Raw genomic sequence first — 25,931 nt, forward strand, 5'->3', positions numbered from 1 at the left:
AGTTACAGACCAATCTCAATTGGGGAAAGGAACCTGGGCCACAAACTTCTCTATTTTCTAAGGGAAGTGTAATTTATGAGAGTGGGAACTAAGCCAATTCCCACCAGAGGTTGCTCTAGTCCCTACTGGAAGATAGAAACAAGTTCATAATGTGAGGGAAAGGAGATACAGACCAAACTCCCACAATGCTCCTTGCCACACAGTACCCCAAAGGGCATTAGGGCGGTCAGGTCCAAAGCCTATGGGGGGAGAAGAGAGAAAGGTTTGTATTGGGCATCTGGGACTGGTCCATATGGGCCATGCAGCAAAGTCTATACTTGGGGGCAAAGGGTGCCCTAAGATGGTTCCGTGAGAAGGAAATTTAGGCATTGGAGTAGTCTGTATTAGGGAGACCCCACAGTGGGTAGAAAGGAGGTGGGTTTGTATGGGACAGCTGGGACTGGTCCAGATAGAGAAATACAGCACTGGGGATACACAGGGAAGCCCAAATCAGTCCCCTGAAGATGTCAGGATGCCTAATATGGACTAGTCTGAGGAGACACAGCTCACTTCCTGACATAGACTGGTCCATATGGCATGATACAGGCTAGTCCCCAAAAGAAGCATGGACTAGTCTGAAAGCCTGGCATTCCATAGGAAGCCCAACTCAGCCCCTGCCAGGGACTGTCCCATATAGGACAATACAATTCAGTCCACACATGAGTGTGAAGGCCTCAGACTGGTTTGTAATGGGGGGAGGAGCAGATCCATAAGGGTGGTAATCCAGGCCAGTCCCCAAGAAAGGTCCATATCAGCAAAGCGTTGCAGTTCAATCACTGGTACACATGTGGCAATTCAGCCCAGTCCATACAAGGATGACAAGGGAATCTGGTCAATACAGAGAAGGGACTAGTCCATATGGAGTCATACAACCTAGTACATGCTAGGGATGGGGGAGCCCAGCCCAGTCCTTGACAGGTGTGGTCCATACAGGTGGTACAGCCTGGGTAAGAAGACTGGACCAAACAAGGAGGAGGGAGAGTCCAGCACTGGTGCATATGAGGGGATACAGCCTAATCCATATGGGGAAGGGAGGGAGGAACTGGTCCATAACATGCAATAAAGCCCAGTCTATACAGGATGGGGAGCAACTGGAATATACAGTGAGGAGAGGCCTAGCCCTGGTCAATATGGGACCGTACAACTTGGTCCATGGGGAAGGAGCAGGAGATGGTTCATATGGGAGGGAGCCCAGTCCTGGTCAATACAGGGGATGGAGAGAGTTCATCCCTGGTCTATGCAGGGGAGGAGGAGGGGCTGGTCCAAATTCTGGAGGTGCAGCCCTGATCCATACAAGACAATAAAGCCCAGTCCATAGGGGAAGGAAATAGTCCATATGCAGGGATAGTCCATACGGAGAGAGGAAGGACTGATTCATATGCAAGGGGAGAGGGGTGTCCAGCCCTGGCCCCTACAGGGGGCAGGAACTGGTCCATACAAAGGAGGGGGGCACAAGCCATGGTCTATGAAGTGGGAGGGGCTGGTCCATATGCGGGGGGGGGAGGTCCAGCCCTGGCCCGTGGAGGGCAGAGGGGCTGGTCCATATGGGGGAGGGGGTGTCCAGCCCTGGTCTATGAAGTGGGAGGGGCTGGTCCATTGGGGGGGGGGGGAGAGAGGTCCAGCCCTGGCCCGTGGAGGGCGGAGGGGCTGGTCCATACGGGGGAGAGGAGGTCCAGCCCTGGCCGATGCGGGGGGAGGGGCTGGTCCATATGGGGGTGCCGGGGCCCCAGCCCGCCCTGTCCCAGGAGGTCCTTCTTACCCTACGGCGCGTCAGCCACTTGCTCCCCAGCTGTCAGATACCAGCCACCGCAACTTCCCCAGACGCCTCCGCCCCCTCTCAGCCTACCCCGCCCACCTGCCTCTCATTGGCTGTTCCATTACGAAGCCACCTCCCATTGGTCGCTTTTGCCACACCCCCATCTCCCCTCGGTCGCGCCCCCAGAGCCCGATCTGTGGCTGAGCGGACCTGTCACTCACCGGTTCAAGCCTGGCGCCATCCCGCCCCTCAGTGACTTGAACACCTCTCTATTGGCCGCCCCTGGGATCCAATGCCTGGCATTGGCCAGCATCTCTCATTCCTTTTTTCTATTGGACAATATAAATGTCAATCGGCCTCCCAGAGCCCCGCCCAAAGGGGGGACGTGGCTGCACCGTAGTGAACCCACCTCCACCTAAGAACGGCCATTGGCTGTCCGACTGAGACCTCTCCTGCCGCAATTGGTTGGCGGAAAGAAGGGGCGGGCCCCAACGTAGTGGGTGGAGCTGAGTGATTCATTCAGCCGGCCAAGCCGGGAGCACGTGACCGTAACACTATTGGGGCGCGGGCCCCTCAGCCGGGGAGGTGAGGCGCGTGCTGAACGAGTGTGGGGACAGTGCCTGGGCGCTGTAGCGGGGCAGGGCGGCGGCTGCAGGGGACCCTGCTCGAGGCTGCATCCTGGCTGGGGTGCCCCTTAGGGGCGAGGCGGGACAATCCCCCTCCCCGGGTCGCTAACAGCCAAACAGCGAGCGGCGTCAGGCTGCACCAGGCGGAGGGGGGAGGACTGTGCCCCCAGCACCGCCCCCTGACATACCCTGGGCTGCCCTCTCGGGCTTCCCACCTTCCACGTTGCAAGGCCGCTGCGTCAGGGCCCCATCATCACCGCAGGACTCCGGCGCTCTGGGGACGGTGAAGTGGCTCCTGCGAGGCAGGCAAAAGAACCCAAAGTGACCTGCCTAATATAATCAGGGCAGGGGAGAGCTCTCTGACTCTGATCCTGGGGGAATCCACCCTCACTGTGCCTAGCCTAGGGCTTACAACGCACGGGGGACTTGTTCCGATTCCATCCACCCGCATTTCTCTGTCCCAGCTCACACACACACACCCCCACGCCACCCTTGCACTCTCCCTCTCACACACACGTGTCCTTAGGATCAAGGCCCTGCTGGTGAGCCCTTCTGCTGCAAGGTGACTGGGAGATGACAAAGGGATGGCATTATTGGTAGCTGCTCCTCCACACATCATAAACCTGGAGTGGGTGATGGAAATGAACCAGCACGTGGAAAAGAGAAAGGAGATGCTGAGGGGATCATCCCAGGCAGCAGTCCCTGCTGGGAGCAGTGCAAATAGATGCATCATCTCTGTGCCCATTTTCTGCAGCACTGCAGTTTGTGCTTTTACAGCTCCTCCCTGAAAGGTGTTAGCATGGCACAGTCCTCTCTCCTTAGGCAGGTTGAGCTCATCATGGCTTGCAAAGCTAATGGGGGTCAAGGCCTACAGAAAACCCTGCTGCTGCAGGAAACGGAGGATTAGGGCTCAGCAAGGGATGCTCACCCTGGTAAATCAGTGCTGTCCCCAGAATGGCGCTCAGCAGGGGGCACACTCCCCTCACAGTCAGTGCGGCCACCCGTGCCCCAGTGCAGCAGTAGAGGGTGCTATGCACTTTATAGTACTGCATTTTGGAGAGGGACATATAGCCAAGCTCTTCCCCTTACAACACAGCTCCACTGAGGGTGTCTTTCTGGACTGTAGCCCCAGAGGTCACTGCAGTTAAACACCAGAAAGAGAAGCTCTGATCTCCCCAGCACCCTCTGCAGGGCAGGGCTCCCTTTCCACGCATTTGCTGCTCCCCTTTTCAGCACCATCAGAGATCTGGTTCTCCACGGAGTATTTACAAATACTCAGGAGTCACACACAAGAAGCAGCAGCATGGGGACACGGCTGCATCAACTCGCTTGGGGGTGGGCGGGGCGGCGGGAGTTGCTTTCCCACTGGGACCATTTATTCAGGACTCAAGATGTTATTCCACTGTATGAGTTATAGATGTGAACAAGAGAGACTGCTTTCCATTGCTGCTGCACCAATGATGCAAGCACTTGAGCAGATTTAATCCTTAGTAAGTACTGTATTTATATTACAGCATCATAACAGGCACTGTACAGACAGGCCTAGCTCAGATCAGGTCCCATATTGCTCAGACCCCAGCTGAGTTCAAGGCCCCTGTTGATCAGGCACTGCACAGACCCTACCTGCCACGAGGGCCCCTGTCATGTTGGGAGCTGCACGAATCTCAGCCAGGATCAGGGGCCCTATCATACCAGGCACTGCACAGACACACAGTCCCTGCCTCACAGAGCTCAGTCTAAATAGGCAAAGGGTGGGAGGAGAAACAGGTGCAGAGTAGGGAAGGGTCTTACTCATGGTCACCCAGCAAGTCAGTGGTGGGAATAGAACCCATGTGTCCTGAGTCCTAGCCATTGGGCCAACTGTGCTGCTGCTGTCCCTGAGAGCCAAGGTGCAGGAAGCAAGGGTAGCAGCTTCTTGATCTCTCCCTCCGTGCTGCTTTTTTTAAGCAACGTGTCAATGGCGGGGGGGTTAGCTCAGTGGTTTGAGCATTGGCTTGCTAAACCCAGGGTTGTGAGTTCAATCTTTGAGGGGACCATTTAGGGATCTAGGGCAAAAATTGGGGATTGGGCCTGCTTTAAGCAGGGGGTTGGACTAGATGACCTCCTGAGGTCCCTTCCAACCCTGATATTCTATGATGTTAAAACAGCTCTGGGCATGTGCCCATAGGCTCTGATGTGTATTGGGGGAGGGATGCCGCAGGGGCTTACCAGGGTCTTGCCAGTCATGTACTTGGGAGCTGCTGGACTGGGAGATGGGATCGACTGGGGTATGAGAGCAATAGGATATGGGGAGCAGCTGGGATCTTAGTGCAGTGGAAGCCCAGGGCCTGGCCAGCAGATAGAGAGGGAAGTGGTTTGGGCGGGTGGGAGCAGGCTCATGCTCCATTTCCCACAGGCACCCTGTGACAGGCTAGTCCCCATGGCCCATGAGCACACAGTCAGCTGGGTCTGTGTCAAAGGACCAGCCCCACCCCCATCCCACACAGTCACCAGGTCCCCCTTCTTTCACCCCCTCGGCAGCCTCTCATGGGCTAGACTCACAGTCAGTGTCACAACCAGCTTCCTTCAGGCACCCAGCTCCCCCAGCCCCAGCCTGGAGTTGCCCTGGTGTCCATTTCTCCCTGCGCCAGGAGCATCCCTTTCTGTCTAGTTCCCTTCCCGGGGTGCAGCAGCATCCCGCAGGGCTCTAATATTTACCCTCTGAAATGCTGACCTCCCACCTCACCCTTCCCTCAGAAGGGACTGGGAGAAATTGGGATTTGAGAGCAGCGGAGATAGGAGCAGCTAGGAAACAAGGGCTAAGAGATGTTGGGACTGGGAGAGACAGGGGTCTCCAGGTACACAGCCCGCTAGATGCCCCTTACTCTGCAGCTTCAGTTTCCCCCTTTTGCTTCATGTCCCTCCCTCAGGAGCAGTCAGCCCCAGCGACAGCTGCTCTGAGCCTCCCTGCACCAATCTGGGAGGTTAGGGGCCTGACGCCTGAAAATTTTGAAGGGAGGTTTGGATCTGTACTCCAGTTTTCTTCCCAGCCCAGACAGGGTCTGATTATGGCACCTTGAAAGCATTTACCCAGCGCTTTCAAAGCACTTTACTGAGGCCATCAGTATAATTACCCCTATGTGACAGATGAGGAAGCCAAGGCACAAAGAAGGAACATGATTTGCCTAAGGTCACGGGGGTGGCACCCAGGAGCCCCAGTCAGATGCCAGGACCCCATGTGCCAGGCATTGCCCAGAGATTACCAAACCAGCCAGCTGCAGCAATAAGGCATCAGGATCCAGGCCGGAGGCTCTACGCTGCTAACACTGTTCCTGCTCTCTGCCCATTAGACCTTCATTGACTGCTGCTACAGCAGCAACATTTGACCCCACGGGGCAAGGTGGAGGGACTTTTGATGAGTAGCAGCACCTACCTTTGACCCCATGGGCTGAGATTTGCAAGGGGGAGAGAACTTTGTGATAAGGCAGCCAGAGCAGGGACCTTTGGCCCTGTGGGACTGGAGGGGGAAGGGGAATTTCCGTAAGAGGCCTGATTGGATGGGGTGGCACCCACAGGGGTGAATCAGCAACGGGTGAATCAGCCAGAGCAAAAAAGGGAAACTAGAGCCACTTGCCCTTGGGGATCTGGCCAGGACAGGAGAAGCATCTGGCCTCTGCGGATCAGCAGAGACAGGATCAGACTCGGTGCCAGCTCCGGATCAGACCACTCCCACTCCAGAGATGGCCCATGGCAGGAGCTTCCGGAGAGCGTACTCCCTCCGTACCCCCAAATCCCCCAGCCTCCTGGATTCCACCTACGGCCGGCTGGAGGACACCACCCTGCCCCACGTTTGGGGGGACAAGACAGAGAGCTCAGACAAGGCTAAGCAGAGGGGAAAGGGGAGAGCTGTGAGCCTGAGGGGGTGGAAGAGTGGGGTGGAAGAGCCCCCAGCTGAGAGGACCCTCACCCCAGGGGAGATGCCGCACTCACTAAGCCCCGATGATGGGGAGCTGCTGATCGGAGAGGCTCAGAGCAAGGGCTCTCACAGGATGAAGCAGTGCAAGAAGGTAACAGCTTGGAAACCCAGGAGGGTGACATGGGTTGGGTTTGGGGGTGCACTGATGGGAGCACCCAATGTTTTCCTGGTCTTCCCACCAACCCCATCCCAGCCTAGATTTTTCCGAGCATTCCCTCTGATGCCCCTCCTTCCAATCTCCTCCAGTGGTGGCATTTTCTGCCCCTTTCTTACACCCTTCCACACCTGACCCAGTTACCCCCTGTACCCATCTCCAGTCCTAACCCATCTTCCTCCCCTCTGATCCTGTGATGTCATTCCCCCCTCTACCTTTACCAACCTCCAGCTCCACTCTCTTCTAGCAGTGGTATTTTCTACCCCTCACCTCAAGGGGTGCTAATTTTTTTACTGCCCTCTCATGGTTGGTGGCAGAGGAATCTGCAGGCCCCCACCCCCTGGAAGGCTGTTAATGGTTTATGCTAGGGTTTGGTTTCTAAAGAGTTAATACATGACAGCTGATGATGCAAATGTGTAAAAGGCATGAGGATATAAACCCTGCTAGGAGAGGGCATTATACATTGTTATAAGCCTTTTGATCTGTCAGGCTCTACCCATTTATTTAGACCTCTGTTAACCCTTTATCCATGGAGGGGAAAGGTGCTCTGGGTGTTAGCCAGCAACTCAGACTGGGTTAAATTCCCTGGTCCACCACCCAACTTAGACAAGTTTTAGTTATATAGTTGGGGAAACTGAGTCAGAGGCTGATGACAGTAGCCTTGCACTGCCTTGCTAGCACTGTTGTGAAGATAACTAAGGGTTGAGAGACCCTCAGGTAATGGTGGTGTGAGATGGTCTCCCCCAACTCTGGGGCCAGATCAGAGCCAGCACCCCCGGAAGGGGAAGGTCTATTCCTCTCCTTCCCTGCAGCCAGCCTGCCTGTTTCCCTCCCTGGTTCCCCCCACAAGCCAGACAGTGGTGGGGTGCTGTTAAGCCTTTGGAAATGGGGAGAATTTATCCCGCTTCAGGGGATGGGGGGGAAGGAAGAAAGAAAAATAGCCTTCTAAGCAGGACTGTGTGGGAAATGGTTGTCCCATCCTATGACAATTTGAGATTTCAAAAGCTCTTCCCCCCCCCCCCCCAACCCACACCAGAAAGTTGGTGTACCCAACTGAAAACAGTTTTGAGTCCAATCCATTGAAACAAAACATTTCAGTATTAAAGTCTAAACGAAGTTAAATGTCAAAGAAAAAATGGCTTCAAACCAAAATATCAGAAGTTTGTTGAACAAATATCAAGACAGGACATTCCAGGCCCCTCTGCCCTCAATGTTTTATCAAGTCAGGAAATTAATCAAACTGACCCTTTTCACAAACAGGTTTGATTTAAACTAATCAGCATTTTTGGGTCAAGAATGTTTTGTTGACTAGCTCCCAAGCATCTGTAACAGAACCGCCCCTTAGCAAAGGGCAGCCCTCTATAGTTCAAGTTGAGACTTGCTTTCTGCTTAACATGTGGTTTTTGTAAGTTCTCTAAAATCCATCAGCTGACTCAAATGGTCTTGAAAAAATGGCCATGCCTCATGGGGGCCTTGGCTAGAATGAGCACTACAGCTATGGGTTCTTTGAACAGGGATTTACAAGATAGAGCCCCCTAAGATATCACATGATGCATAAGCCTTCTGGTTCTTATTAGGGAGTGTTTTGATCACAATAGTGCCTAGAAATCCCCTCCCTATTTTTCACACACTCCTCCCTAGCTGTACTGGGGTAGCACCTCCAGACCAGGGTCCCATTGGCCCTAGATGCCGTACTAAACTAGAACCAAGCAGTAGTCGCTGCCCTGAGGTGCTTAAACCTCTTGGAGGTTTAATACCTTAGTTATCTCAAAGCCTCAGGGAACAGGGGCCTGGTGAAATGGGTGAGCCAGGCCCATCAGCCTCAAGATGGCCAGTAGCCTAGGGATCAGCCACTGCTCACGGGACATTTGGGATTATAACAGGGCAGAAAGCTCAGAGGTGTAACCCAACTCCTGACTGGGCTGAGAACCCCCTAGAGGGGAAAAGGCCACAGCCCCTTCACGGTGCCTCAGACCCAAACCTGCTCCCCCTTCGGGCACATAAAAGGTTGAGGCCTCCTCACAGCCAGGTCCTGCCAATTGCACCTCAGACACTTGCAGTGACAAGCCACCCTTGCTGAGGGCTCCATTAGGTATATACAAGCTCTAGACCCACCCCACCATAGTCTTAAATATAGGTCCAGACGTCACTGTTTATAGGTTTTCCCAAGACTCTTGTCCTTCACCATCCAGCCCAATCCTTATCCCATTTCACAGATTCCCTAGGGTTCCCCCAAAAATGAAGCTTAAACAGCCTTCCCAGTTGTGGGGTTTCTCATCAGTCCCAGGTATTTAGTGTCCACCCCACTGGGCTCCTATCTGTAATTCCACCTTGGGCTTCCCCAGGATCCTGTCCCTTAGCTCAGGGGCCTCCAGGGCCAATCCCCTGAGGCTTTCATTGCTCAATAGCACTTCTCCACTGCCAGCAATCACCCAGCAGTTTGCCCCTACTTCCCTCATCTAGGAGTTCACACAGATAGGCCTGCAGAGAGCATTTTATTAGAAGCTTCCAGCCCCTCCTCAGCTGGGACTGATCACTAACTGAGCTGGCCCCAGGTGGAATTAGGTGAGCTGCTGGGAAGCATCTACTTAGTCACAGGGGCCTGTACTCATTCCCTCTTAAGGGGGCCTAGCACCCGCTGACAGGCTGGATTGGAGCCTTTCCCTAGAGGGGAAGGTCCTGTATCCGACCCCCTGCCCCCCTGAGCCAGCCAGTTCCCCTGCCCTGAGGGGAGCCAGTTGAGAATCAGATGGGAGCCAGCGTCCCCATTCCCAACACCCTGAGGCAGCCAGTCTCCTGGCTTGGTGGGCACCGATTCACCCAGCCTGTCTCAACAGAAGCAGTTCTCAGCTCAGCCAGGGGGAATCTCAGCCTAAAGCCTGCTGGAATCCCAGCTGTGACTTTGTCCCCAGCTTCCGGCGGGCAGCCCCTAGGCCAGCCCCACTTGATACCTGTTGTCATGGCCTTTGCGTCTGCCTTGGGGCCATGGAGGAGGCAAATCATGGAGAGGTCCCATCGGAGCACATCCTTCCTTGGCCTTTCACCCCGTTCTCTACCCTCCAGCAGGTGGACCGAGCCCTCCGCAGAGGCTGGGAGACCTTCGTGGCTAACCTGTACAGCGTGACGCTGAGCCGCCCAGCTCCCCCCTCCGAGGCCACCCCGTCACCAGCGAGAACATGTTGAGGAACCAGAAGAAGAGACAATGACTCTGGGCAGCTGGGCCAGTCCCAGAGACATGAACTTCCTAGAGTAGCATCAGCCACTGATCTGCATATTGGCTGCATTGGGCACGGGGTGCTTTTTTATAACAACTAGAGATGGGCCTGGGCCACCCATCCAGATCCAGATCAGTCGATCTGTCCCCCCCCACTGATACATCATCCATCCATCCCCGTATGCACCTCTCTGTCTGCCCTCATATACACTTAGCTATCCATCCATCCATCCCCACAGACACCCCCGCCTATCCCCATATACACCTCTCTGTCTGCCCTTATATACACTTAGCTATCCATCCATCCACTCCCACAGACACCTCTCTGTCTTCCCTTATATACACTTAGCTAGCTAGCCATCCATCCCCACAGACACCCCTCTGTCTATCCCCACATACACCTATCCAGTCATCCATCCCCACAGACACCCAGCTGTCTATCCCCATATACACCTGTCTAGCCGTCCATCCCCATAGACATGTCTGTCTATCCCCATATACAACCTATCTATCCCCCTATACACCTATCCATCCCCATAGACACCCGTTTGCCTATCTCCACATACGTCTGTCTATCCATCCATCCCCATACACTGTTATACCAATAAAATAAAAACCAGCAGGATCTTATTAAAGGGAAAAAGGCAAAATACCACATTTATTGTGAATACAGAAAGAATCATAGTAAGCAGTTAGTTATAGCTATAACATGCCATTCAATCTCATATTTATTCACACATTCATTCATACAAACACACACACACACAGGTTCTGCAAGGTTGTTATCATAGTTACCAGCCTTAGAGTTGCTTATGCCAAGCCACTGGCCAGGTGGCCTGGACATGAGGAGGGAGCAGGGCCTTGTCAGATGCTCATCTGATGCTCCTGAAAGTTGGTTTGCAGAATCAGACCCCCAAAGTTCTCACTTTTTAGAGTCTATTTTTATAGGAATTTCTTCCTATGCCAGTCTATGGGAATTGCTTCATCATGCTGTTGCTGAATCAATCAGCAGATAGCACATTCCTGATGGCTCCGTGCTGCTAGATGTTATCTTGTTCTTTGGTTCTCCCATTCTTGAGGCTGTTGGGTGGATTCCAGTCTGCCCTCCGGGGGTCCTCTGGTTATTTCCACTTGACGCCTTCTTCAGCCGATGGACACTGGATTCTTAGGCTGGCACCTCCCTGATCATTCAGTTATTATCCACACCAAGCATCCATCCACATACATCCTCTTTCTCTATTTTAATCACAATTGTTAATACAACAAAAGGGCGGGGAGTCTCTGGGTGCTGTTTCTATTGTTAGAGTATTGCTTTGAGTCTCTCTCTCTGTGAATTGCTTTGAGAACAGACTCTGTCTTAGAATGTACTAACACAATTAGCAGCTTGCAAGTTTCACACAGAGAGGGAGAGAAACAGTACCAAAAACCAAGAGACCTCTTAATTAGTAATACCCTGGAATTTAAACTCTGGGGAATCAAACTCATTTGTGATTTTAATACAGAACTTCTTTAATATGATCCAACAACACCTCTATCTATCTGTACCCATATATCTCTCTATCTACCTGCACATGCATCTTCCTCCCTACCTTCGTACACACCTATCTCTCTAGGTTTCACTCCCATGGGCCAGGCTGGCTAGGGTCCAAGTTCCCAGTCCCCTCGCTGGTAACCTGGGAACAGAAATCTCAGCTCCAACTATGTTTCTCCCACTGGGCCCCCATCCAAACCCATAACCATCAGTGCCACTCCCCAGCCCTTTCTGGTGCTCACCTAGCCGGAGCTGTAATGCCCGGGCAGTGTTTCCCTGCATGTCAGCAACCACGGGGGAGGGGGTGTACAGCCCACACTGTAAATAGTCTCTGAATCACAGGGTCTCCCCTTATTATCTCCACCCCACGTTAACCTGCCCTAACACAGCAATCCAACCTGGCAGGCCCTGCCACAGGAGCATGGCGCTAAGGGACTCAGACTATCTCCTGCGTGGAGGGGAAGGAAACAGTGATTTTTCAAGGGGGTTGATTTTGCACTGGGCAGAGCCACCAGGACTCCTTAGTGGGCCCCCTTCCCAGTGCCAGGCCCAGAGAGGCCCTGCCCAGTGCAGACAAGGCAAAGGGTGCTTGATGGCAGGCAAAGTAGTGATTCTGTCTGGCCACCCCAAGCCCACACACTTGGGGGTCAAGTGCTCTCGCTAGCAGGGGGGATACAAGTTGCCCCCTGGCAGGTCTTCAGTAACGGGGACCAAACCAGTGCCCTCTGGATCTAAATGAACGAGCCTCTCCTGCCTGAGCTAAAAGCCAGGGCTCTGCCAGGCTCCTCAACCTGTGTATGTGGCCCAGCCACCACTAGAGGGGGACAAAGCACCACGCTGAGTATCCCAGGGGTCTGTGGCCCTGGTGGAATGAAGGGTTGCCATGTCTTCAGCATTGTATGAACGGTCCTTGTAACCTGATGTGCTGCACGCCCTGCGCTAGTAAACCCTGAAACCCCACCACGGCACCTGAGTCTGCTTTCATTGCCACCCCAGATGTGGCCCCTTCTGCCATGAACTAGGTTAGAGGGATGGGGCAGCGGGGCTGAGGTGGCACTGGGCCATCACCACTGTCCAACTGAGATCCCACACACACTGAGCCAGGGGCCCAAAGGTGGTAGAACACTCCTCGGCCCAGGCCACGTGACCGGGAGCCAGGACTCCTGGGTTCTCTGCTTGGATCTAGGAGAGAAGTGGTGTCCAATGGTTAGAGCAGGGAAGCTGAGAGTCAGAACTCTCAGGTTTTATTTCAGAGTAGGAGGTGGGTGGGGGGTCAAGTGGATACAAGCAGGAATTGGGGGCCAGGACACCTGGGTTCCATCCCTGGGATTAGCAAAGGAGTGGGGTCTGGTGGTTAGAATGGGGAAGCTGGGAGTTGGGACTCCTGGGTTAGGTTCCTGAATCTGAGAGAGGATGGGCTCTAGTGGTTAGAAAAAAAAGATTTGGAAGGCAGGACTCCCAGTTTTCCTTCCCCTGTTTGCCCCCCCATTAATGATATGTACCATTGCTGTGAAGTCCGCAGGTGGGAAAGTGTACTGTGTTATATAACTGAGAGCAAGTTGTAAGTAACAACTCCCACAGAGCCAAAGTCCACCACTCAGGGCTGTCAGCCCAAGGGTGGCGAGCTCTGAAAAGGCACTAACACAGCAGGAGCGTTGCACCATGGAAATCTTCCCCAAGCCACATTGGGAGCTGTTTGCCTTGTACCAGCCAGGCCCCTGGGGGTGAGGGAAAAAGCCAGAGTCTCCAACCATCACCCGCTGCTACAAATTATACACAGGTTGTTTCCTCTGTGGCCTGAGGAGTCCACAAACAATCAGAGCTTTGTAGAAGAAATGCAAGATACGAGTCAGGTCTATTCTGGGGATAGTTTTGTTTTTACATTTTAAAAAAATGGACCCAGAGTGCTGCTGTTGCTCTTGACACAGTACAAGCCCCCAACAGATCAGGACAAATAAGAGAGTTTTTGATTTGCTGGAAAGTCTTTATTTAAAAACAAACCACATCCACAGGACCACTAGGTCTACGCCCAGCACTGCAGGCTGGAACCTGCTGCTTTACTGGAGGGCATCACAACAGAGTTGGGGGGGGAAACTCCCCCACCCAGCAGCTAAAGCAAGAAGGGAGGGAGGGGGGGAGCACAGTTCCATCCCAGAATACGCTGAGTAACCCCATTAACTCTATCCCGACCACTTTATTACAGCTAGGGCTCCTCATTTTATTTTTAGGGTGCACAACGTGCCAGGCCTAGCTACGTACCCACTGCAGCTCGGGGGGGTGGGGATGTTGCACCAGCTTGTCACTCACAGAACACAGCGAGTACCGGTAGTGGGCTCACATGCTATTTAAAGGGATACCACCCTATTCCTATACACGGGTCACATCTGAGGTGCAGTGGGATATGAATTTTCTCTGCAACTGAGGGAGACCCTGCAGATTTTAGAGTAACCCCAAGTGGCCAGTAGATGACGCTTGGGCTCATTTTATTTCTGCTCTTTAGCCAAGTCTCTGGCAGTGTTATGGATTGTAAGGGCAGAAAGGACCATTATTAGCATCTGGGGGGCGACAGCAACCACCAGCCCCAGGCACGGGCCAGGACCCTGTCCACTAGGTCCTATACAGATACAGAACAAAGCTGGGGCCTGCCCCAAAGAGCTTCTAGTCTAATCCAGCCTCCTGCAGAACAATTCAGAGCATCCCTCCAGCCATTCCTGCACCTAGCCCAGAATGGTTCTTGGAGCCAGAGCACACTTAGTCCTTGGCCAATATTCAGGGTCCTGCCTCTGCTCCTCCCACTTCAGCCTGAACCCCCATCCCCTCCCCCTGAGCCAGCTACTCCCCCACCTTTGGGCCACATCAGAGAGAGTGCCTCTAGGAGGGAAAGGCCCCTCATGTTCCAGTCCCCACCCCACTGAACCAGCCTGGCCCCCCACCCTGGGGCCCAGATGTAAAGGTCCATCGAGCTCCAAGCAGTTTGGCTCAATCTGAGTCAGGTTGCCGTTCAGGTCAGGCCAGCACTGTCTTTACCTTGGGAAGCAGGCATTTCTTTATCACAACTCAAGATGGATCCAGCTCATGCTGTCTGTCCACCAGACCCACAAAGCTGCCTGTTGCCACGTCTGTTCAGCCCACTGGGCTTTTAGACCTTATTCATCTTCCCCATAGTGCAAGGTAGCTGGGATCAGAACTCCTGGCTTAGCCCTGTTCTCAGATAGCCTGAGAACAGATGTAAAGCCTAGCTCTGTATAGACCCCTGCTCTGACTGCTTTAACTCAGAAGACTGTGGGCACTCCTGGAGGACTTGAGATATTTAAAGGGATACTGCCCTTTTCCTGGATACATCAGGAACTGAGTACAGAAGAATTAGGTGGATTTGCTATTACTTAAGAGTCTTTAAATCAAGACTGGATACCCGTCTGAAATAAAAGTTATGCTGTAGCTCAACTGCCAGATATGGGCTGGATGAGATTCCATGGTCTGCATCTCACAGGTCAGCAAAGAGGAGCACAATTGCCTCGAAATCTATGAAGTACTCAACAACAGGAAAGAGAAATGGAGGAACTGAGGGGAAGAAAAACACCAGCCACTGAACCATGGTGAATCACTTTTATTCCCTACATCATATGGGATGCCAAATCAGAAAGCATCCAAGGGCTTCAGTCTGGTCATTAAGCAAGGCTGAACAATCAGACACTACAGAAGATGGCTCAGCCATTTCCAGTCCTGCCCTGATTGGGGGAGAGGAGGAGATCTAAGATCCTGATCTTCCTCCACCTGGTGGGGAATATGGGGATTAGAGAGAAGAGGCAGCAACAGAAGGAGGGCCAGCGTGACCCCCAGGCAGCATCGATCAATGGCAGATCGGTTCGCTGTCGTCAGATGGGATGGGTTTTAGGAGCGAGACACAGAGCAGTTCGCAGATAATAACTCTGTCTGGTTGAGCCAGGGACGGGACCAGACCTGGAACTCACAGAGCAGTTTCTGCAGGGGGGAAAAACGTCCCACAATTAGATAGTCATGAAACACAGTATGGCTGCTGTAATACCTGGCTGAACTGGCTTATGTCCAGGTACACTGCAGCGCAAGAATCAGGCCCAAGGTTTTAGGGACAGTGAAAGCACCCACTCACGCAGCACTGGTATGAAACTTCTGTGTAGTTTATTGATGGGAACTAATAATTTACCAGTGTGATCCCAAACCAGCACCCATGCAAAGCTTCAGATAATCCCAACACTAACAGCGAGTCAATTTATGCCCCATACACCCAGTCTGTTAAAAGTGTCTTTTGTTTCCTATTTTACTTTCTCCAAAGGGCACCATCGGGTTAAAAGGGGGCTTCTTTATTTAGGATTCCTTACCCGAGTCACTACTGATAGGGTAGGGTGTAAATAGGCTTCCCTTCCACAGAACATTTCTACTTTTGGGCAAAACTATCCAACCCCCAAAAATCTTTCAGCCAAAAACAGCTATTTGGATTTCAATATGGCGCTGTGGTGCTTCGCAAGAGTTGTAATTTGAGTGCCTCATCTCCCATTCCCCTGATAGTTTGCACTCTCTGGCCAGACTCCATCTCTCAAGATTCACCTCTTAGCCAGTCTGTGGCGGTGAGATGCAGGCTGGACAGGGAGCCTGGCTTACAGAGCATAATAGGAGCCCCAAGTCCCCAAACGACAACACCTATGAAGTGCTATGGTGCCATTCTGCATGGATATATTTCAGTTTATGGCTGAAATATTGATATTTTCTGTGGCAAGAGGGCACTTTTTGCACACACGCCAAAGTTTAGTTGGGATTTTGCCAAAACTAAATTTTTCATTGAACAAACAATTTCAGTGGAAAACTTTTGACCAGCCCATTATGGACATCTTAGACCACAGAGCTACAATTTTCCAGAGAGCCTAAGGAAAATCTGATGTCTCGTTATCCTAACTGAACACTCCCTTTTACTATTACCATTCCTCTCAAGGGGGATGGTGAAAAGGAACTACAATTGTCAGTTTCACTTCTGTTTACATTCTGGGGAAAGTCAATTTCACACACTGGTTACATTCAGTGCCAGTGTTTGGATTGCTAGGGGCTTGTTTTAAAATTAGAAACATTTTCATTATTTTAAATTACTATGAAGCTTTGAGACACTGTTAACACAAAACTTATGATGTATCCACTTGAAGACTGAGATACTCCCTAAGCTTATTTATATTACACTAGCACCCATAAACCTTACCTGTGATCATGGCCCCACTGTGCCAGGTTCTGACAATCCCTACTCCACAGAACTTGCAATCCAAATAGATGAAGGGTGGGCAGGGGAAACAGGCACGGTGAAGTGGGAGGGACTTGCCCGAGGTAAGAGGTGTTGTGCAGCACCCTGTACTCTAAATCGTCCAAAGTAACCCAAGTCCACCTAAAGGTGTTGCTTTCCAGATGTTTCAAGATGCTGTCCCTCCTGCTTGGGAGAAGCTCCCCGTACACATCTGCAAAGCTATCGCATTACCCTCCTTCAAATACTTCCTTAAAGTTCTCCTCTACCATGATGCCTACAAAAACAAATTCAACAGCCAGACTGCGGGTGTGCTGAGGCCACTGTCCAATTGTGGCTCCCCGGTCTGTCTGCCATCTTTTGTCTTATACCTAGATTGGAAGCTCTCTGGGGCTTTTTTTTTGTTCTGTTTGTACAGCACTGAACACAATGGGGTCCTGGCCCATGACTGGAACTTGTAGGTGCTGTGGTTCTACAAATAAGTTCCATGCCAAGCAGGGATCCCTGACCTCACAAGACAGAACTGAGCCCACACAAAGTTGACACCTCAACTAGACGCTATGCAGTTTTCTCTGCTCACCTGTTGCTCTGATGCTGGCGGTAAGGGGCATGTGCTGACATCCCCGTTTCCAAGGCCTGCCCCATTTTTCCGGCACTGTGTTGTCACCAGCTGAACGGTCAGGTAGTATTTCATGCCAGCCACCACCTGGAACAAGAGCAGAGATTCCCAGAGTGAGGAAGGTTCTAGACATTTCCCACTTCTGATCAACAGTGGAAAATTGAGGAATCAAGAGTTTCAGCTCCACAAACTGCAATTGTTCTGTTTGCAGAGGGTAGTGCTTGAGAGGCCCCCCCAATCTCAGTTGTGGCCTCCATCATGTCAACAACTGCACAGACAGCCTCTCTCCCCCACCACCTCCAGACCGAGATCAGGGCCTACATTTGTGCCAGGCACTGTGCAGAAACCACCCCTGGACTGAGGTCAGGACCCCATTTTTCCCAGGCACTGCACAGATTCCTCCCCCTGCCCTCCCATAAAAATCTATGCAGCCCCCATGCCAGGCGCTGTGGCTGTTCCAAAGCTCACTGAAATCAATGGAAGACTGTCCCAGACCTGTAGAACTTGGACAATAGACAGAGTGGGAGAGGAAACAACAACACAGAGAGGGAAAGGGACTTGCCTAAGATCAGTAACAGAGCCAGGAATAAAACTCAGGTCTCTTGAGTCCCATTCCAGTGCACTCAACCATTACTGTATTTAGAGCACTATTTGTTCCTCAGAGTAGGCTGAAAAATAAAAAGCCACCCCCAGGAGCAGCAGCGGCCCACTTCCCCAGCACCTAAGATTTAGTTAGGGGTATTTTTAGTAAAAGACTTTTTGGTTATTGCCAGTGACCTGTACTTGACTTTAGTAAAAATACCCGTGCCTAAATCATAGCCATAACCGTGGCATCTCTTGGTCTGTTTTAGAAGCTAATCACATTGAGCTCATTAAGTCTCTCACCATCAGGCATTTTTTTCCCAGCCCTCTGATCACTTCTCTGGCTCTTCGCTGCACCCTCTCCAATTTTTCAATGTCCTTTTGAAAATGTGGCCCTCAGAACTGGACTCAGTGTTCCAGTATCACTCCCTCCAATGCTATATGCAGAAGTAAAATCCCCTCCCTGCTCCTACTCCCCTGTTTACACAGGCAAGGATCACACTGGGAACTCATGCTGTGCTGCTTGTCCACTGTAACCCCGAAATCCTGCTCAGGGTCACTGCTTTCCAGGACACAGTCTCCTAGTCCATAGGGGCAGCCTGCATTTCTTGTTCCTAGATGTATAACTTTGCATTTGGCTACATTACAATGCATTGTGTTGGAACAGGCCTGGCTCCCCAAGCGATACAGATCGCTCTGTAGGACTGCCCTGTCCTCAGCACTAGGTGCCACTCCACTAATCCTTCCTCATCTTCTGTGGATGGATGGAAGGAAGATATGGATTGTGATGGCCGGGTCCATCTGGCACCAGTGACAATAAAGAGCTGGCGCTTTAAAAAGAGGAGTCCAAGAAATGTGGCCCAGGGGACAGCTCACTGGGCTGGAAATCAGATCACTGGGTTCTAGTCCCCACTCTGCCACTGACCCTGGGCAAGTTCCTTCCCTTCTTTGCACCCCCACTTCCTCTCCCACCCTTTGCCTACTTCGGTTAGAAGTTCTTCAGGGCAGGGGCTGTCTCTCACTCTGTGTCTGTGCGGCATGTGGCACAACCAGGGCCCACAAACTCAGCACGGAGGGGGCTGTCTTGGCCCAGGCTTCTAGGTGTTACCATAATAACTGCCTACTTAGCCCAGATCTCCCCTAGAAAGAACCTGGTGAGATCAAGACAGTCCCAGATCAGCTCAATCATCATGGTATAGGTTAGACTTTCCATAGACAAGTGAGCATTAAGACATAGAATAGGTGGACATGGTGGGAAGGGAGGGTGTAACTAGGAAATAAAACCAGGAGGATACAAGAGGCATGATGCAAGCAGCAACCTGTTGTTCCAGCTTATGTCCCTATTACAGCTCTTCCCCTTCCAGTGGAGCAGGTAGATGCTAGAGAGCCCAACCACAAGTGGGTGGTTTACACCCACTTGCCAATATGCAGCATGCACCTGTATTTATGCCACCTGTTTGTATGGCCCCAAACTCCACTGCATGCCTCTGCCCACGTTCCACTAATATGGGGAAGCTTAGCACCAAAACTGACTGTTCACTCCGTAGGGAATTTCTCAAACTGGTGGAGCAGGGAACCCTAGACGTTAATGCCAGAAGGGACCATCCCGATCATCTCTGACCTTCTGTATATCACAGGCCTGTGCGTTTCCCCCAGCCATTTCTGCACCCTTTGGTTGAGCGGTAGTGTGTCTTGTAGGAAGACATCCCATCTTGGTTTAAAGGCTCCAAGCGATGGAGAATCCACCCCATCCCTCTGTCAGCTGGTCCAATGGTTAATCTCCCTCCCTGTTAAAAATGTGCACCTTATTTCTAGTCTGAATTTGTCCAGCTTCAGCTCCCAGCTGTTGGGGCTCATTTTGCCTTTGTCCGCTGGGTTAAAAGGTCCGCTATCAGCAATCTCCTCCCCATGGCGGTACTTGCAGACCATGATCAAATCACCTATTCACCTTCTCCTAGAGAAACTAAATACTGGGTTTTCCAGCCCTCAAATCACTTTTGTGGCTCTTCTCTGAGTTCTCTCCAATCATCGATACCCTTTCAAAGGGTAGACACCAGAACCAGACAGTACCCGGTAGTGGTCTCACTGACACCATAGCAGGGTGGATAAAAATCAATGATTAAAAAACAAAAACTTAAAAAAAATTGGATTGTTTTGATAAAATGCTTTGAGGGAAAAAACCTATCTAAAGATAATTTAAATTAAGATCCATGATGAGATGTCTTTGAGCTATAATGTAAATAGGGATTATAAATTCTATAGTATGAGACAATATATTCATGTAATGTTTAGGAAAAGTTTTGTAAATGAGTTCCAACAGTTCATGGATTAGGACCCAATCTTATGGGGTTCCAGGGGCTTCTGTACAGATTTAGGTTAATCTTTCTACCTACCCAATGAGACTCAGTGCTCAGTCTAAAAGATACCATCAGAGATGCTTAGTTTTGCAGTTCTCAAACCATGGATTTAGGTCTCCAGAAGTAACATGCTTGTTAACAGCAAAAAATGTTTTTAAAATAAATATATAGAGGTGAGAAACGACAGACTTCAACTCTATTGTCCTTCAGCAAATTTGTGTACAGAGTCAATCCCTTACCTCTCTCTAGAAGTGCAAAGTTTCAAAAAGTTCAATGAATAGAAGATTGTTGGGGGCGGAATAGATCTGGACAAGGAAAAGAAGTCTGGAGATAAATGTGAGAAGCGAGGGACATACGGCTTTTTGTTAAAATAGCATGTTTACTGTTGAAGAAAAAAAATCCAGAATACTTAACATTGTTGTTTTAGTTAAACAAAACAATTTAAATGTCTGTCTGGTGATGTTCTCCTCCTAATACAGCATGGCAAGAAAATCCTCCAAATATTAAGGATTCTCCAATTCAACAGGTTATAGTTCACCTCCCAATGACTTCATAAATATCTGCTTCAATTACTTTTGGTAAATGAAATAACCAAACAATCATTCATTTTCTGAGATAGCTGTAAAACTAATCTGAAAAGTTTTCAAAATAAATCACTGTTTAAAAATGTATAGTGTGTACCTTCTAAAAATGAAAGCTACATCTATCTCCGAGTTGTGAAGAATATATATTAAGGTTATACCAACCAACAAGAATGCACTTTTATTAAATCAAGTCTTCCTGACTAGTGATTTAAATCATGATTTAAATCACATCCACCCTGCACCGTAGACAGAGGTAATAGCATTACCCTACTCCTGCTTGCTTATTCCTCTGCTTTGATGTCCAAGGGTCACATTAGCCCTGTTAGCCACAGCATCGCACTGGGAGCTCATGTTCCTACACACCTCATAAGTCCTTTTCAGTGTCACTGTGTTCCAGGAATCAAGACCCTCAATTGTTCTTGTAGCGCTTCACGGAGCCCTCCCCAGTTCCTCCTCTCACCCCTCCAAGAAACCAACGGTGGCTGAATCGGACCAGCAAGTCCACGGTCACAGGCTAATGAGACATGGCGAAGAAAGCACAGAGATGCTCCCAGTGAGAATCTGGGCTTTTGTCCCCATACTGCAAGCCTTGGACAAAAGGCATCACAGAAGCCCAAAGTAACCATTATCAAAGGTTTCAGAGTAACAGCCGTGTTAGTCTGTATTCGCAAAAAGAAAAGGAGGACTTGTGGCACCTTAGAGACTAACCAATTTATTAGAGCATAAGCTTTCGTGAGCTACAGCTCACTTCCTCAGATGCATATCATGGAAACTGCAGCAGGCTTTATATATACACAGAGAATATGAACCAATACCTCCTCCCACCCCACTGTCCTGCTGGTAATAGCTTATCTAAAGTGATCATCAGGTGGGCCATTTCCAGCACAAATCCAGGTTTTCTCACCCTCCACCCCCCCACACAAATTCACTCTCCTGCTGGTGATAGCCCATCCAAAGTGACAACTCTTTACACAATGTGCATGACAATCAAGTTGGGCTATTTCCTGCACAAATCCAGGTTTTCTCACATCCCCCCCACCCCCATACACACACAAACTCACTCTCCTGCTGGTAATAGCTCATCCAAACTGACCACTCTTCAAGTTTAAATCCAAGTTAAACCAGAACATCTGGGGGGGGGGGGTAGGAAAAAACAAGAGGAAACAGGCTACCTTGCATAATGACTTAGCCACTCCCAGTCTCTATTTAAACCTAAATTAATAGTATCCAATTTGCAAATGAATTCCAATTCAGCAGTTTCTCGCTGGGCTGGTTCTTCGGAGCCTTATGCGCTGGAGAGCTGTAAACAACATTCCGTGGGGAGCAATATTCTATTGTGAGATCACATCTGCCCAGTATGAGATGGCTACAACCCATCTCAGTGAAAACCAGCTTCCGAGAGCAAGAGGGCACAGGGTCAGCGTACACAAGTTCACAAAAAGAGACCATGGACCGGCACTGTTCACGCTAGACCGGAGGAGAAAAAGAGGAGATAGGATGGAAGGATACAACCATGACGACTGAGAGAGAAGGGAGATGGGGAACTTCCCACCCCTACAAGCCCTCCCACCAATCTTAGTCGGTAACCAGTATAGCACCCGACATGATGGGGGGGCCTCCCCAATCTCAGCTGAGATTTCTAGGCACTAGTGTAACACCAATAACAACTGTGACTTTTCCTTCTAGGGAGATCAGGGCTCACAATGAGATCAGACAGTCCTAGACCAGATCCATCATCATACATGCCTTCTTCCTCCAGCACAGTTAGATTTTCATGTACACAACCAAGAGTTGACATACTGTGAGCTAATCCAGAGTGGGCAGAGGCAGAGGGAAGAGAGTGCATGGGACCCTGACCATCAGATCCCAGCCAGGGTCCCACCCAGCACAACAGGAGCCCCCCTTCACCCCTGATCCCAGACGGGGTCTTGCACAGCATCAGCAGGAGAGCACACACACACTATATCCCAGACAGCAAATGGGGAGCCCCCACAAAACCCCTGTTGCATTGGGTGCTTTCAGCAGTGGTGGAAGAGAACCAGTGGCAATGGGAGTGAGCCTGCGTGGCCAGGTGACTAGGAGAGAAGCAGGGCAGGGTGTGGGTCTAGGCAAACAAGGTGCTTGGTAATGCCCTTGCTGCAAAGCAGCATTCTTGCTGTCTGGATACAGCAATAATAGGCCTATCAGCCAATACTCACTTCTCCCGCCCTCCTGGCCTGTGTTACACCCTAAGCATAGAAGGCGAGTAAGTCTGCAGGCAGGAGGCCTAGAGACAATTATTTTATTTTAGATGAGAGCTGAGGTTCTGGCACACAGGGTGCATGGATGCCAACCAATGCCCTTCCTCACGACCCTCTGCATGGGGATCCCGACAGTCCCACGCTGGTACTCACTCCGGGAAGGGTCTCTCCACAGCCAGGAGGGTTAGAGATGTAATTCAGTGGGAGCGGAGATTGTGGGCTCAGATACAGGGTCACACGTGTACAAAATAGTGGCACAGGAAAGTGGGTGCCACCATGGTCTGCCCCATATGCATCCTGTCTGCTTATGCTCCTCTTTGCCAGGTTTTCTCCACAGCCCGTGGGCTACAGCTGGGTTTTGTTACAGGAAGCTGAGACACTGGGGCTCAGAGAGAGGAGGACTTGCAGGGTCCAGGGCTCCCCCAGTGGTTACCCAGACTGGCAAGACACTGGGCTGTCACGGAAGAAGTTAGCACGAATCCTTGGTCGTCGCCCCATGGATCAGCAGTGTGTGTGCGCCGACAAAAGTTGCTCTCACAGGACACCTCCCTGCAACCTGCCACCCCATAACCAGCATCCTTGTCCCCTACCTGGCCACAAGGGCCTCCCAGCCCCCCACACCTCTGCCCCCCATCAGGCCCAGTCCCTGAACCCCACCGGGCTGTGGGGCTTCCCCTACTCCTCCAGGGCCCAGTCCCTGCCCCCTGCCTATACCCAGCTCCGTCCTCCGTCAGATCCAGGGCTCTCCGAGGGGACCCAAACCCCACCCCGAATCCACCCCTGCCCCAGCTCCAACCCGGACACCCGCACCCCCGGCTGCAGCGCTGCCCCACAGCAGGCTCCAGCCCCGGCCCTCCTGACCTGGCTGCGAGCCCGCAGCACCCGCTCCGCCCGGGAGTAGTGCAGGCTGTTGCTGGCCCGGTTATAGGCCTCCACCGCGAACCGCACAGCCGCCTGCACCCCGGGATCCGAGACCGGCACCTCCTGCAGCCCCCCGACCAGGCGCTCCCCGCGCAGCCCCCGCCCCGCCAGGAGCAGCAGCCACAGCGCCGCCAGGCACACGCTCACTCCGGCGCTCGGCATTGCTGCGAATGAGAGGCCTGGGCGCCGCCCCCAGGAGAGCCCCACTAGCCCCGCCTCTCCAGCTAGCCCCGCCTCTCCTTTTAGCCCCGCCCCTGTGGCCCCCACCTGCCCTGATTCCTTCCCTCCTATCTGCCTCTAGCACTCGGGAGAAGTGCCCCATACGCTTGTGGGTACTGCCTCCCACCCCCAGTGTCCTCCTACCTGCCCCTTGCTGTGACACCTACAGCATCCTTGGGCTACCGGCGCTGGAGTTATGGGGGGAAAGCAGAGGGGGCCCTTAATGAATGTGGGCGGGGCGGGGCGGGAGGCAGCAAGGAGCCAGGACACCCCTTAGCTGGGTGCTCAGCTGGTATCCTCCTCGCTTCTGAGCTCAGCTGCAGCAAGACTGGCTCCTTCCCTCTGCTCTTACCCCTCCCCCCAGCCATCTGCCCGTCTTGACCCCGACCGGTTACCCCAGCTCCTCCCTTCTGCCCTTAGCCATCCCACCTTCAGAATATTGCACAAGAACAAAATCTGAGGACTGGAGTAATAGAAATGGGAATTTCCACGTAAGCTCGTCAGTTGGAAACAATAGAGGACATCACAGGATAACTGTATGATGATGCGTATTTGTCGATCACAGGATAACTGCGAGTCACCAATGTGATGCAGCCATGAAAAAAAGGCAAATGCAGTCCTAGAGTGTATTAGGCAAGAGCTTTCCAGTGGCAAAAGGGAAGTTTTAATGCCATTGGACCAGGCACTGGGAAGACCTCATCTGGAATACTGCATGTAGCTCTGGTCACCTATGGCCAAGAAAAAGGAATCCAAACTGGCCCAGCTGCAGAGAAAGGCTCCTAGGCTGATCAGAGGAATGGAGAACTGATCTTACAAGAGGAGACTAAAAAACTGGGTTTGTTTAGCCTAGAAAGGCTTTGTGAGTTCTGTCAGTTAACCAGTTCTTAATCCATTTCATGTGTGCTTTATTGATACTGTGTATTGCTAATGTTTTAATCAGACTGTCATGGTATAAAGTCAAACACCTTACACGAGTCTAAGTACATTCCATCTACAACCAACCATTACCTCTATCAACCAAACTTACAATCTCCTCAACGAATGAAATCAGCTCTGATGAGACATATTTCCTACAGATAGCCCATCTGCCAGGTGTCACCATCCAAAAGAGATGGGTTCAATTATCCAGGGCTTCCTTCTGAAAGCTTGAACAACATTGGCTCAAGCCTTCACCCAGAAACCCAGGAAAGTTACCACCCCGGGCACCCTTATACCTCCCCCATATAAGCACCAAGTGTAGGGTTTAAAACACAAAGATTAAAGGCTTTATTGGGAGTGCGGGACACACAAGAAACTTGGGAAAGCCAGCAGTTAGTGAATCAACACCATCTATTAGGTAAGACTCCCCACCTTTAGGTGCCTTAACTTCAGTCCTCTCACCGTTGTGAGTGGTTAATGAGGTAATGCCGTCTATGTCTAACATTAGTTGCTTCCCTTGTCCGCTGCTCCCCATGGTTGTCCAGAGTTGGCACAGACCAAGCTTCAGACAAGTCCATCTCCGGCCCTCAAAGGAAAGGATGTCTGGGATGCACCAGTGATTATTACAGCTTGGGCTCAGCTGGGGTGGAAGACCTAGCAGACATGCAAATAAGGCCCATTCGGTCATTCCCCCTCTCTGACCAACAGATGACAGCACAGAGCCATGAAATTTCTACCCATCTGGCATTCTCAAGCAGCTGTGTCTGGTCCACTCTTCTCCCTGTTCACCACAACAGGGGTCAATAGAAATAATAGAAATGCTGAACTGGAAGGGCCCTCATTAGGTCATCCAGTCCTGTCCCTTGCACTGAGGCAGGACTAAGTATTATCTACCCCATCCCTGACAGGTGTTTATATAGCCTGTTCTTAAAAACCTCCAGTGATGGAGATTCCAC

At 51.4% G+C, this 25,931-nt stretch overlaps 3 protein-coding genes across 8 annotated transcripts in view; 1 reads left to right on the plus strand and 2 right to left on the minus strand.

Annotated features, from left to right (window-relative positions):
- The window catches only part of PC (pyruvate carboxylase), a 236,720-nt gene extending 234,839 nt beyond the window's left edge, over nucleotides 1–1,881 (minus strand). For 3 of the 5 annotated variants that reach the window (XM_073351709.1, XM_073351708.1, XM_073351711.1), the window contains exon 1: nucleotides 1,799–1,879. The gene's annotated coding sequence lies outside the window, so the exon portion shown is untranslated. Of the gene's footprint in view, nucleotides 1–173; nucleotides 240–1,798 lie in introns of all 5 variants that reach the window. The other 2 variants (XM_073351710.1, XM_073351712.1) reach the window with 2 other exon arrangements.
- A 4,170-nt stretch (nucleotides 1,882–6,051) lies between these two features.
- On the plus strand, nucleotides 6,052–10,776 carry C7H11orf86 (chromosome 7 C11orf86 homolog). Of its 2 annotated transcripts, none has more exons than XM_073351686.1 (2): nucleotides 6,052–6,467; nucleotides 9,594–10,776. In XM_073351686.1, exons 1-2 carry the CDS (start codon nucleotides 6,141–6,143, stop codon nucleotides 9,711–9,713), a joined length of 447 nt encoding a protein of 148 aa, XP_073207787.1. In that variant the 5' UTR covers nucleotides 6,052–6,140; the 3' UTR covers nucleotides 9,714–10,776. The 2 variants fall into 2 exon arrangements, with proteins under 2 accessions (XP_073207787.1, XP_073207789.1); XM_073351688.1 differs by having other exon boundaries at nucleotides 9,597–10,776.
- Nucleotides 10,777–14,867: 4,091 nt separating this feature from the next.
- On the minus strand, nucleotides 14,868–24,038 carry CST6 (cystatin E/M). Its single transcript, XM_073351689.1, has 3 exons — nucleotides 23,779–24,038; nucleotides 17,116–17,241; nucleotides 14,868–15,256 (listed from the first exon to the last, which is right to left on the minus strand). The coding sequence occupies exons 1-3, from the start codon at nucleotides 23,998–24,000 to the stop codon at nucleotides 15,167–15,169; spliced, it is 438 nt and encodes a 145-aa protein (XP_073207790.1). The 5' UTR covers nucleotides 24,001–24,038; the 3' UTR covers nucleotides 14,868–15,166.
- Nucleotides 24,039–25,931: the final 1,893 nt, after the last annotated feature.

The sequence above is a fragment of the Lepidochelys kempii genome, chromosome 7 (assembly GCF_965140265.1).
Source record: "Lepidochelys kempii isolate rLepKem1 chromosome 7, rLepKem1.hap2, whole genome shotgun sequence".
NCBI lineage: Eukaryota > Metazoa > Chordata > Testudines > Cheloniidae > Lepidochelys > Lepidochelys kempii.

Excerpts from the sequence above, each read along its gene's own strand:
- CST6 (XM_073351689.1), bottom strand. The coding sequence starts at position 24,000 with ATGCCGAGCGCCGGAGTGAGCGTGTGCCTGGCGGCGCTGTGGCTGCTG. Across the intron at positions 17,242-23,778 it reads TGCTGCGGGCTCGCAGCCAG|GTGGTGGCTGGCATGAAATA; the intron begins GTCAGGAGGGCC and ends CTCTTGTTCCAG. Across the intron at positions 15,257-17,115 it reads CGCCAGCATCAGAGCAACAG|AAACTGCTCTGTGAGTTCCA; the intron begins GTGAGCAGAGAA and ends TCCCCCCTGCAG.
- C7H11orf86 (XM_073351686.1), top strand. The coding sequence starts at position 6,141 with ATGGCCCATGGCAGGAGCTTCCGGAGAGCGTACTCCCTCCGTACCCCC. Across the intron at positions 6,468-9,593 it reads GGATGAAGCAGTGCAAGAAG|CAGGTGGACCGAGCCCTCCG; the intron begins GTAACAGCTTGG and ends TCTACCCTCCAG.